This window comes from Callospermophilus lateralis, chromosome 18 (genome assembly GCF_048772815.1).
Source record: "Callospermophilus lateralis isolate mCalLat2 chromosome 18, mCalLat2.hap1, whole genome shotgun sequence".
NCBI lineage: Eukaryota > Metazoa > Chordata > Mammalia > Rodentia > Sciuridae > Callospermophilus > Callospermophilus lateralis.
This window is the reverse complement of record NC_135322.1, coordinates 51,589,529-51,600,305: the sequence shown is the minus strand read 5'-3', so window position 1 is coordinate 51,600,305 and position 10,777 is coordinate 51,589,529. Positions and strand designations below refer to the sequence as shown.

Here is a 10,777-nt window from a genome sequence, read left to right as displayed (position 1 = left end):
GATACAATTGCTAAAGTTTGAAATTCAGCATCTTGATGAAACAGATGCTATTCTTCTGCCTCAGAGTAGTGTAATCAGGAGCATAAGAACCGGGATCACAGAAACCTGGCTTGATCCTAACCAGCTATAGAATCCTGGAAAGGTCCTTTCTGATTTCTGAGTCTTCATTTTTTTTCCATATCAGTTGCATAATTAATCATTCATTCATGTAATAATTGCTGAATGCCTCCCATGTGCTAGGCACTTTTCAACACACTGAAAATACAAAAGTGAACTGCACAAGAGTTTATCTTCTGAAAAGGAGAGAATAGGTAAACTTCACCATCTGCTTAAAACTGGTAAATACTCCATAGAGAACTAAAGCAGAGATAGGTAGTGGGAGAAAGATTTTTTTTTTTTTTCTTTAAGTACTGGGGATTGAAAACCGTCCACCACTGCACTACATCCCCGGCCCTTTTTATTTATTTAGAGACAGAATCTCACGAAATTGCCCAGGCTGACCTTAATCTTCCTGCCTCAGTCTCACAGGTAGCTGGGATTATAAGCATATGCTACTGGGCAAAAAATAGAATTTTAAACAAAGTGGTCAGTGAAAGCACACCATGGGAGCAGTATCTTTCATTTGTAAAACAACAAAATACCTACTTCCTAAGGTTGTTACAAGCCTTATTAACACAGCATAGGCTTCACCTGAATGCTTGTTAGGCACACAGAACTTCAGGTCCCAACCTGTCCCTACAGTATCAGAAACTGTATTTTAACAAAACCTATCAGTGATTTATAAGCATAATCAAAGTTCCAGAAACATTAGTTCAAAGGATTAAATGTTTAAAAACCTGTATTAGGACTGACAAATTATAGAAATAGATTCGATAATTCACGGTTCTCTTTCCCTTAACATGACTATATACTTCTCATTAAACACTAAGTTTCTAATTATGAGTATGTCCAGCTATAGCTTTCTTGTAGATAGAGTGGAAAACCTGAACAGAAAGCCGAATTGCAGACACATTAAAAACCCTGACTACATTAAAGTCATTCTATCATTGGTTCCCCAAACCCAGTCTAATCTCCAGCGTCCCTTTAGGTTTGAAGTCCGGAGAAGCGCCAGCCGCGGAAGTCAGGACAGCTCCGCCCTTCTCCGGCCCTTTCCCTTCTTCAACATGGCGGCCCTAGCGACAGTGCGGGCAATCTGCGCGAAGCACTCCGGGAGCGGAAGAAGACTGCGCGGTGACTGCCGAACCGGAAGAGGAGGAGCTGGGCCTGGCGGATCCGCGGGTGTTTTTGCCGCTGCCGGTATTTGCGGATCTTAGGGCGCCGAGCCTGGCGTGCGGGGTGTGTCACGATGCCGGAGCTGGCAGTGCAGAAGGTGGTGGTCCACCCCCTGGTGCTACTTAGTGTGGTGGATCATTTCAACCGGTGAGTGGACGGCCCGGGGCGGCCTAGCGGGGCCGGCAGAGCTGGGGCTGCTGAGTCACCGGCACGCTGGGGACAGCGCGGCGGCCGCGGCCAGGCTAGGGACGCAGGTGAGACGGCCGCAGACCAGCCTCGGTTCATGAAGCCAGAGTGACCCGGCTCCGCGTCCCCGCCGCCACTCGGGGGCCCGGGCTGCCTGTTCCTTTCAACGAAAGCTGGATGGTGCTAGAGTATGGAGGAAAGGGCAGGCTTCGGTTGGCACTGACCCCCTGCCTCCAGGCTCGTGCCTATCCGTCACCTCGCCCATCCCTTTTCAACAAAAAGACCTGGTGTCCTAGGAAGCGCTTCAGCCCCGCTCTTCTGAGCCGCTGAGAGCTGCCACCGGAATTCTGTTCTCGCATCCGGAATAGCATCCTGGTTGGGCGGTGGTGATAACCCCTGAAATTTTCTAGGTGGGAATTTGGTTTGATGCTATCTTAAAATGTAGACGAGGTGGCAGTTTCTCTTTGAACAACGAGATCAGTTAGAGATGGAGCATTAATAAATAAGGTGAGAAAACATCCCACAGATCACTTGGTAAGCTCCCAGTGCCTGCCACCTTTGCTTTTTTAGAGCTGTCTATCCTGCTAGACCTGTTGCACACGTTTAGAAATTTTACAAGATAATTAATTAGCAATGGAAAGACTCAGTTGAGAGCATCTGCTGTAAAGTCTTGGTTACTGTGTGCCCATTTTCCTGCTTTGTACGACTAATGGAACCAAACACGAACTCAGGACTTGATGAGGTTTACAAAACCCACTTCAGTTCCATTGCTTGAAGCCTCAGCCTAACAGGATATGTGGACTTTTCTACTGTACAGTAATTACTGTTTTATTCCCATGAGACACTTGGTTAAGAGCATAGTTCAGGCAGATGCTGCTAGTTGCTGTGCCAAATAATATATGTAAAGTTTTTTGTTGTTTTTTAATGGATTTTTGTAGACCCAAAGAAAGCCAGTGGAAGTTTCCCTTGAAGTGTGGAAACACACTGAAGTGTTTACAGCTTTAAAAAGTATAAGAGCCACCAGGAATACAGAATCCTTAACTTTGATCCAAACTTATTACTGACAGGTTTACCAAACTGTATGTTAAGAAAAATACTGCAGTTAAAGCAATGTGAAACTAGCAACTGTTTATGAAATGTAATTCATTTTATAGGCTTCTTTCTTTAGTGTTGAGTTGTATTGTGTCTTAACATTTACTAATGGTTAAAGAATTCTTGAAGAGTGATACACTTGTAGCTTCTTAGAAAATCACTGAGGAGGTTTGAAATGGATTTAGAGATTCTAAAGTAAAATCTAACTCATTCAGTCCTCTTCTCATTGTAATTAGTCACCAACTCACTTATGACTTCTCCCCACTACACCAGTCAGAGAGGCCACAAGTAGCACACTCAAGCCGTTGGTTGGAAATCACTTTATAAGCACCTATTCTTTACAAAGAATAAAGTAAATCTACTGGGGCTTGTAGGCATGGGGGAACATTCTAGAAAATTTGCAATGTAGAACCCAGGCCACAATACCCGGTACTACTTTAGCATTTTTATTCCTGAAGATAGTTCAGGATAGAGAAGATGAGGAAAGTTCAGAGGAGCATAGGAGAATTGTAAAGAAAAAAATAAAGTTTAAATTTTTCCAAGCATGAATTACTGCAGTTGATGGTAAGTAAAAGCTCAAAAGTTTACGAATTACTCCTTATATTTAGTATTGCATACTAACCTAATGTTATTACATTTGTTTAGGGAGAATAATTATGAAGTAAACCAAATTGTATCTGAACTGTTGATATTTGCCATTAACTATCATAACTATTGGGGTCCTATAACTGTATGTCTGTGCAGACTGACCACCTGTTTTCTCATTTAGAATCGGCAAGGTTGGAAACCAGAAGCGCGTTGTTGGTGTGCTTTTGGGGTCATGGCAAAAGAAAGTACTTGATGTGTCCAACAGTTTTGCAGGTAAAAGATAAAGTTTAAATTTTTCTGAGCATCATTAAAATGTCGATTTACTTTTCAAAATAAATACTTATTACATTACAGCCCTGAGATTCTATTTCATTATGCTGAACTAGAACAAAGGCTACACTTTAGGCCAGACCACTAAATATTTTAACTTGCAAGCTTTATGATCTTCATTTTAACTACTCTTCTTTCTGTTGAAGTTCAAAAGTATCTACAGAGGGGGCTGGGGATGTGGCTCAAGCGGTAGCGCACTCGCCTGGCATGTGTGCGGCCCGGGTTCGATCCTCAGCACCACATACAAACAATGATGCTGTGTCCACCCATAACTAAAAAATAAATATTAAAATTCTCTCTCTCTGAAAAAAAAAATTTTAAAAAAAAGTATCTACAGAGTATGTGTAAACAAACAAATGTAGCTGTATTCTATTAGAACAGGCCGTGTAGTCTGTCAGCCCTGTACAAAACTTTTTAACCCTGGCCATGGGTAGAGCAAGAGGAGATACAGAGACCTTTAACCTTTTACTTCACCGTGAATTCTTACAAGAACTTTACTTTTATGTTCCATATATTATTGTTTTTGTTGTTGTTGTTTTGTTTGTTTGTTTGCAGTACTGGGAATTGAACATAGGGCCTCACACACATGCAAGGCAAGCACACTACCACTAAAGTACATCCCTTGCCCCTTTATTTTTATTTTGAGAAAGGATCTTGCTAAGTTGCTCAGTCTGCCCTTGAATTTACAATCTTCCTGCCCCACCCTCCCAAGTAGCTGAGGTTATAGCTCTGTGCCACCATGCCCAGTACTACATGTGCTTTTTTATGATCAAAGAAACAACAACAAATACTGGTATGACCTCTGGACTAGAAGTTACTAACTCTAGTGTCTAAAAGAACCAGCCAGTGAGGCAGTTTGCCAAATGAGAAATACTGGGAAAGGATGGGCCTTTTAGTAAACTGAAGAGTATGTGTCCTTTTTATAGGCTTTACCCAGTAATTGCCAGGTCTTAACAGTTTTTTGAAGATAGCTGAAAAAATCTAGATTTTTTTTTACTGAGGGTGACTAAATAAAATAAAATTTAATGCTGTTTTGGACAAATCAAACACGTAAAAATAATCCAGTCTGATTCACTTGTGACTTGTATTCTGGATTCCTATCTAGCACCTAAATTAAATCTTAATTTTTTTCTGTCTAGTCCCCTTTGATGAAGATGACAAAGATGATTCTGTCTGGTTCTTAGATCATGATTATTTGGAAAACATGTATGGAATGTTTAAGAAGGTTAATGGTAAGTGTTTCTAAGAAGGTGTTATGGCATGATGTTGACTTATGTATGCGTGTATATGTATATTTTCTTAATCTATTTGTTTAATGTCAAGGGCCCTTTCACTTAGCTAAACTTAAGTAAGATTGGTGATAGTAGAGCAAAGAAGTTGAAGTAGAGTAATGAAAAACCACAATAGTGATTTATGGCCAGGTTGTGCACTAGGATTGAGTAGGAGGTTGGGGGATAGTCCTCAGATTTCATCAGAAAATCGAGGGCTATCACATCCCCTGCCCCCAGGGGATTTGACACCACCAGCCAGCATAAATGCCTCTCTCACATGTGTCACTTTCATGTTATTTCATCATAGCAGCCACATTGCTTTGGAAATTTTTATTCCCACAACTCTGCAGTTACTACATATGTGACATGAACTTGCATCTGCTTATATATTGCCTTAGAATTGTTCTCTAGTTGTTTCATGAATGACTGGTCTCGTAAACTAGTCGAGGATGTGGATATCTCTAGGTCACACACTGCCTATTTTTTGAAAATTCTGTTTTTGAGTTTTAGATTTCATAAGTCTAATTTCAAGGTTTAAAATAGATGTCTGGAATTTCAAAAAGGTAAAGGACATAACTCTTAAGCAAGTTGTATAGATGGTGATTAAACAACTAAAACCTAGTTTTTTCTTCCCAGCCAGAGAAAGAATAGTTGGATGGTACCACACAGGCCCTAAACTACATAAGAATGACATCGCCATCAATGAACTCATGAAAAGATACTGCCCTAACTCAGTAAGTGTTCTCTTTTTAAAACTCTCGAATGATATTCTTTGCCAGCCAATTCAGGAGCATCTGAAGATAGATTTGGGTAGTGAATCAGTTCACTGCACTTTCTCTGTAGTTTGTTGTGTTGATTGTTATCATTCTGTGCAGTATTCTGTAGCCTTATGGATTTAGTAAACACATGCCTGCTAAGTACCTGGTATGTGACTGACAATACTTTAGGTAACTGTATATTCTCTTTATAAACAAGAACACAGAGGTTTTCAGTGCATAATATATTCTGAGATGGGGATTGAAATTTTTGCCATCTTAACTCTGATTTCCTTGTGCTCAACAACCACATTCTATGACCTCAGCTTTTTCATGGAGGGAAATACAGAGTGAGCAAACAATGGAATAATTTGAAATATAAATTCATTTTTGCTTAAAATTTTGTCTCATTTCTGATTGAATGAATGAAATAGCTTTAGTAACCATCACAAGAATGGCTGAAATTATCCCTTTTGTGAAATGTAATGTAGATGGCTAAGCTGTGTTTCTTTGCCAGGTATTGGTCATTATTGATGTGAAGCCAAAGGACCTGGGGCTACCCACAGAAGCATATATTTCAGTGGAAGAAGTTCATGATGTAAGTCATCTTGCTGTGAACTCAGGAAATGAAACTGGCATCTCATTTGAGTGATAAAATATTTTTTCTTTTCCATTTTCAAGTCAAATCTTTTTAACAAAAAGAAGATAGTTGATTTCTGCTAACAGTTTGCTCTTAGGATTTTTTTCCCCTTGAGTTTTTTTTTTTGTTGATGTTGTTTTTGTTTTGCTTTAATTTTTGTTTTTGGCTACCAGAGATTGAACTCAGGGGCACTCGATCACTGAGCCACATCCCTAGCTCTGTTTTGTATTTTATTAGAGACAGGGTCTCACTGAGTTCCTTAGTGCCTTGCTAAATTGCTGAGGATGGCTTTGAACTCACAATCATCCTGTCTCCTACCACCACACCCGTCTCCCCTTGAGTTTTTGAATCACCAAATTTTAGAAATAGAGAGGACCAAGGAAACTTAAAATTATTTTCAAAAATGAAATGGAGGCTCAGAATAGTCAAAAGATTACTCAGAAATATTCACAGCAAAGGAAATATGGGATCTAGGGAGCTTGGTCCTAATCTCTGTTGAGTATCTACTGTTGAGCTTCCTCTGTGCTGGTGTTTTCTTCTCCCTGAGGATTCCCAGTTCCTATAGACTAAATCATGGGTTTCCAAATGGAATAATTCAGAGCTGCCAAGACACACCTCTGTGATCATTGACATCTGAATTGCATTGATATAAAAGTGCATAGTTGCCAGAATGTAGTTTTTCCCTCTTTTTTTTTTTTTTTTTTTCCTAGAAAACAACTTAAATTCTAGGGTAGGACTTGATGTAAAAATATGTTATGAGCACAAAATATTTGTATTTAGGGTATCTGCCAAAAAGCTCAGTCTTAACTTTCGAAAGCCAAGAGTTTGAGAAATGGATTAAAGACTGCTTTTGGATTTAGATATGTAATATTTATCCTTATCCTCAAAATTTGGAAAAGAATATGTAAATGTTACTTGCACTAAGCCCTATCCTTCTCTTTTTGTATAATCCCAGGGAGTTTAGATCCAAAGTTACTGCCTGGTTGCAATAATGCTTTCATCCCTGATATTCATCCAGTTGATTTTAGTTAATTTTTAACACTGCTTCTTTAGAAAAGGAATTGAGGCTGCCTGCGTGCGCACACACACACGTATGCATAACAGTGCAGATGTTGCTTAATAGAGGACAAAAGGCACTTAAGGGTCATATGAGAAGGTGAGACCAGAAAAGTAACAACAGCTAATGTTTATAGCACATATTTTAAGTGACTTGCCCAAGATCCTGCAACTCCCTTATTTTATGCATGGCAGGCCAGATTTTGAAGCCAAGCATTCTGGCTACAGAATTTTCTTAGCCCTTACATGAGATGTATACCCCTTTGTTGTGGTAGGTCTAAGAAAAGTATCCCTTGAATCTCATCAGTTAGTCACTAGATGATCCAGTGAACCACATCCCCCCTGGATCCTTTCATTAAGACCACCAGAAAACCATTTATTCTGATTGCATTATTTCTGGTGCTGTGGCTAAAATTCATATTTTCCGGTATGAGCTTACCTCAAGTACTCTGTATTTTGTCCATTCTAGAAAGAACAATATCCATTCAAAATCAACCTGAGACTTCCATGAGCCTTCATCTCCAGTGTGGGATTGAGGGAATTATCAGGAATTTTTCTTAAAAACAAACAAAAAAGATTTTCCTCAGAAAACAATTCAGTGGCCACTACAACAAATAACCTAGCCATGATGCCCCAACAGACCTCATCACTGAATGTGCCACCATGGTAATTTTAGCTTTGAGGCTAAGCTTTCAAAGTAAACCTGACCCACTCTTGCTGTGGACAGCTTGGTAAATGCACATGAAATGATCTAAGAGAAGACTCAAGGTGTGAAAAGGAAAGCATGCCAGTTTGCTTGCTGGAGGTGAATAACAACTGCTATGCCTCTTCTGCTAGGATGGAACTCCAACTTCGAAAACATTTGAGCATGTAACCAGTGAAATTGGAGCAGAAGAAGCTGAGGAAGTTGGGGTCGAACACTTGTTACGGTGAGGTCTTCCTATAGCATCAGAATCATTAGCTGCCCAGGATGATGCAGGGTGTGAAGAAGAGACTTAGAAGGAGTTTTGAGACCCAGGTTCTGGTTCTGGTCCTGGCTGTCCATTAGCAATTCTTTAGTTTTGAACAAATCACCATCCCTTTTGAGGCCTTTGGGTTTTTGCCCATAAATTGAGGTGCTTGAACCAGATCATCTCTAAAGTATCTTGAGTTAAAATGTAAGCCTGTAATAGGAGCAGGTGTGTGAAGTAAACGCAGGTCTGTTCTGTACTTGATGTCCTTTCCAGTTAACAGTCCAGTTTCTACAGAGTATCTTTATCTTGGATTGTTTTTATTGTTTGTTTTTTAATCCTCTCATCTATATAATCCTTATTTGAAAAGGGTCATACTTTTTGTCAGCCTTCTAATTCTGAAAATTACAATTACTGATTGAAGCTTCACATTCTAGAAGTGCAGGTAGAGAAAATTCTATCCTTCATAGGAACAGGTAAGTTGAGGTGGTGAGCTCCTTAATAAGAAGGTTATCCAGAAAGTTATTGGCAGATCTGAACTGTTGGCCTAAACAATCTTTTTTTTTTTTTTTAATTATTTAAGTAAAAATGGTTTCATTTTAGCTGTTACAGGCATCTTTTGAAAAAGGTCCTATGATAAGAAAGATAAAATATGGGCCCTCAAATGAAAACAGAATCTAGGTTCTTTATATCCAACTCTATCAAATGGGAAGAAATTTTTTTTTCCTTTGAAGCTTGCCCTTCCCTACAAATCTGGGTGTTTTCTTAGAATGTGAAAACCTACATAGTAATAAGATATCCTTATGCTTTTTCCTTCCTTGTGATGGTTTTACAGAGACATCAAAGACACTACAGTGGGCACTCTTTCCCAGCGAATCACAAATCAAGTCCATGGTTTGAAGGGACTGAACTCCAAGCTTCTGGATATCAGGAGCTATCTGGAAAAAGTAGCCACAGGCAAGCTGCCCATCAACCACCAGATCATCTACCAGCTGCAGGACGTCTTCAACCTGCTGCCTGACGTCAGCCTGCAGGAGTTTGTCAAGGCCTTTTACCTGAAGACTAACGACCAGATGGTGGTGGTGTACTTGGCCTCACTGATCCGCTCCGTAGTTGCCCTGCACAACCTCATTAACAACAAGATTGCCAACCGGGATGCAGAGAAAAAAGAAGGGCAGGAAAAAGAAGAGAGCAAAAAGGATAGGAAAGATGACAAAGAGAAAGATAAAGATAAGGAAAAGAGTGATGTGAAGAAAGAAGAGAAAAAGGAGAAAAAGTAAAACATGTAGCTTTTTTTTTAATTTGTAAATTAAAATCGTATAAACTAAATCAATGTGCCACTAGAGGGTTCTTTTTCACTTTCAGTGCTTGTTAAAAGGCTGTCCTGATGAGAGCTCTCTGCCTCCGATCATTCTTGCTGTGGCATTATGTGATGTAAATGACAGAGGGACTGATCTCCAACTCAGACTGCAGCCTCAGCTGCTGTGCGTTGGGGATTATGATAGCTCAGGCTTCAGATTGTGAGAAAAGTGAAGAGACAAATAACAACATAAACATTTTTGGTACTCTTCATTCTTTATAAACAGGAGTTGAATTTTCCCCTCTTGAGAGATTCTTGGGGGGGGGGATCTCTTTCTGATAATTGGCAAAATTGCTAAACGGAATGTGTGGATCCTGTACATTCTCTGGCTTGTAAACCTTGAGTTCTGACACTTCTGAACTCTTGAGAACCACACCACATTTTGGACCTGCAGCTCTGGCATTATCAGGGCTTGAGGTCCAGCTTCATGTATTGTTTACCTTCAAAGACACAATTAAATGGCTTGGTTTTTAAGTCTGTGTTCTAGTGGTTTTTGGCTTTGGGAGTAAAGGTGCACTGTCTTCAGAAGCAAGATGATGTTTAATTAAAACCGCCTTGAATTTTTTTAGACATATCTTTTATGAAAGAAAGGGTCTCAGTCCTTGAAATAAAAATAAAGCAGGCAGACTGCTAGAGGGAGAACTGTCCCCAAGTCCCAGTTCTGCAGGCACAGTGTGTACACCTATAATCCCAGCAGCTGGGGAGCCTGAAACAGGAGGATCACAAGTTCAAGGCAACCTCAATGCCCTAAGCAACTTAAACCCTGTCTCAAGATTAAGTCCCAGGTTCTAGGTTGTACCTCAGATTCTTCACCTGTGAAGTAATAGATTCAGGACCCTAGAACAGTTGCTCCACAGAAACACATTGATTTGCAACAGCAACAGGTCTGAAGTATATCAGGCTCAAGGTTAACTGGGATGTTACTAAGAATGGAACAGTTTCCCCAGAGTGCGTCACAGGGCTCCAGTGAAACCAATTAATCAAGGTAACAATCATTTGACACACAGCAGTCATCTTGATCATTAATTTCCTTTCTTGAGCTGTTAGAACCTCCTTAAAATTTCTCAACTTCACCATGTGGATTATCAATGTTCAAAACTTTAAAATAAGCTAAGTATAGTGGTGCACATGTATAATCCCAGCTGCTCTGGAGGCTGAGATAGGAGAATCACAAGTTCAAAGCTAGCCTTAGCAACTTAGGCCTGGGGATGTGGCTGAGTGGTACAGAGCCTTTGAGTTAAATCTCCAGAAAAAATAAATAAATAAATAAACCTTTA

General features: G+C 39.9%; 1 protein-coding gene across 1 annotated transcript; it reads left to right on the top strand.

Annotated features, from left to right (window-relative positions):
* The first annotated feature begins 1,243 nt into the window (after positions 1–1,243).
* On the top strand, positions 1,244–9,974 carry Psmd7 (proteasome 26S subunit, non-ATPase 7). Its single transcript, XM_076838959.1, has 7 exons — positions 1,244–1,419; positions 3,320–3,411; positions 4,608–4,700; positions 5,376–5,473; positions 6,012–6,092; positions 8,028–8,119; positions 8,976–9,974. Exons 1-7 carry the CDS (start codon positions 1,346–1,348, stop codon positions 9,418–9,420), a joined length of 975 nt encoding a protein of 324 aa, XP_076695074.1. The 5' UTR covers positions 1,244–1,345; the 3' UTR covers positions 9,421–9,974.
* The last annotated feature ends 803 nt before the right edge of the window (positions 9,975–10,777 follow it).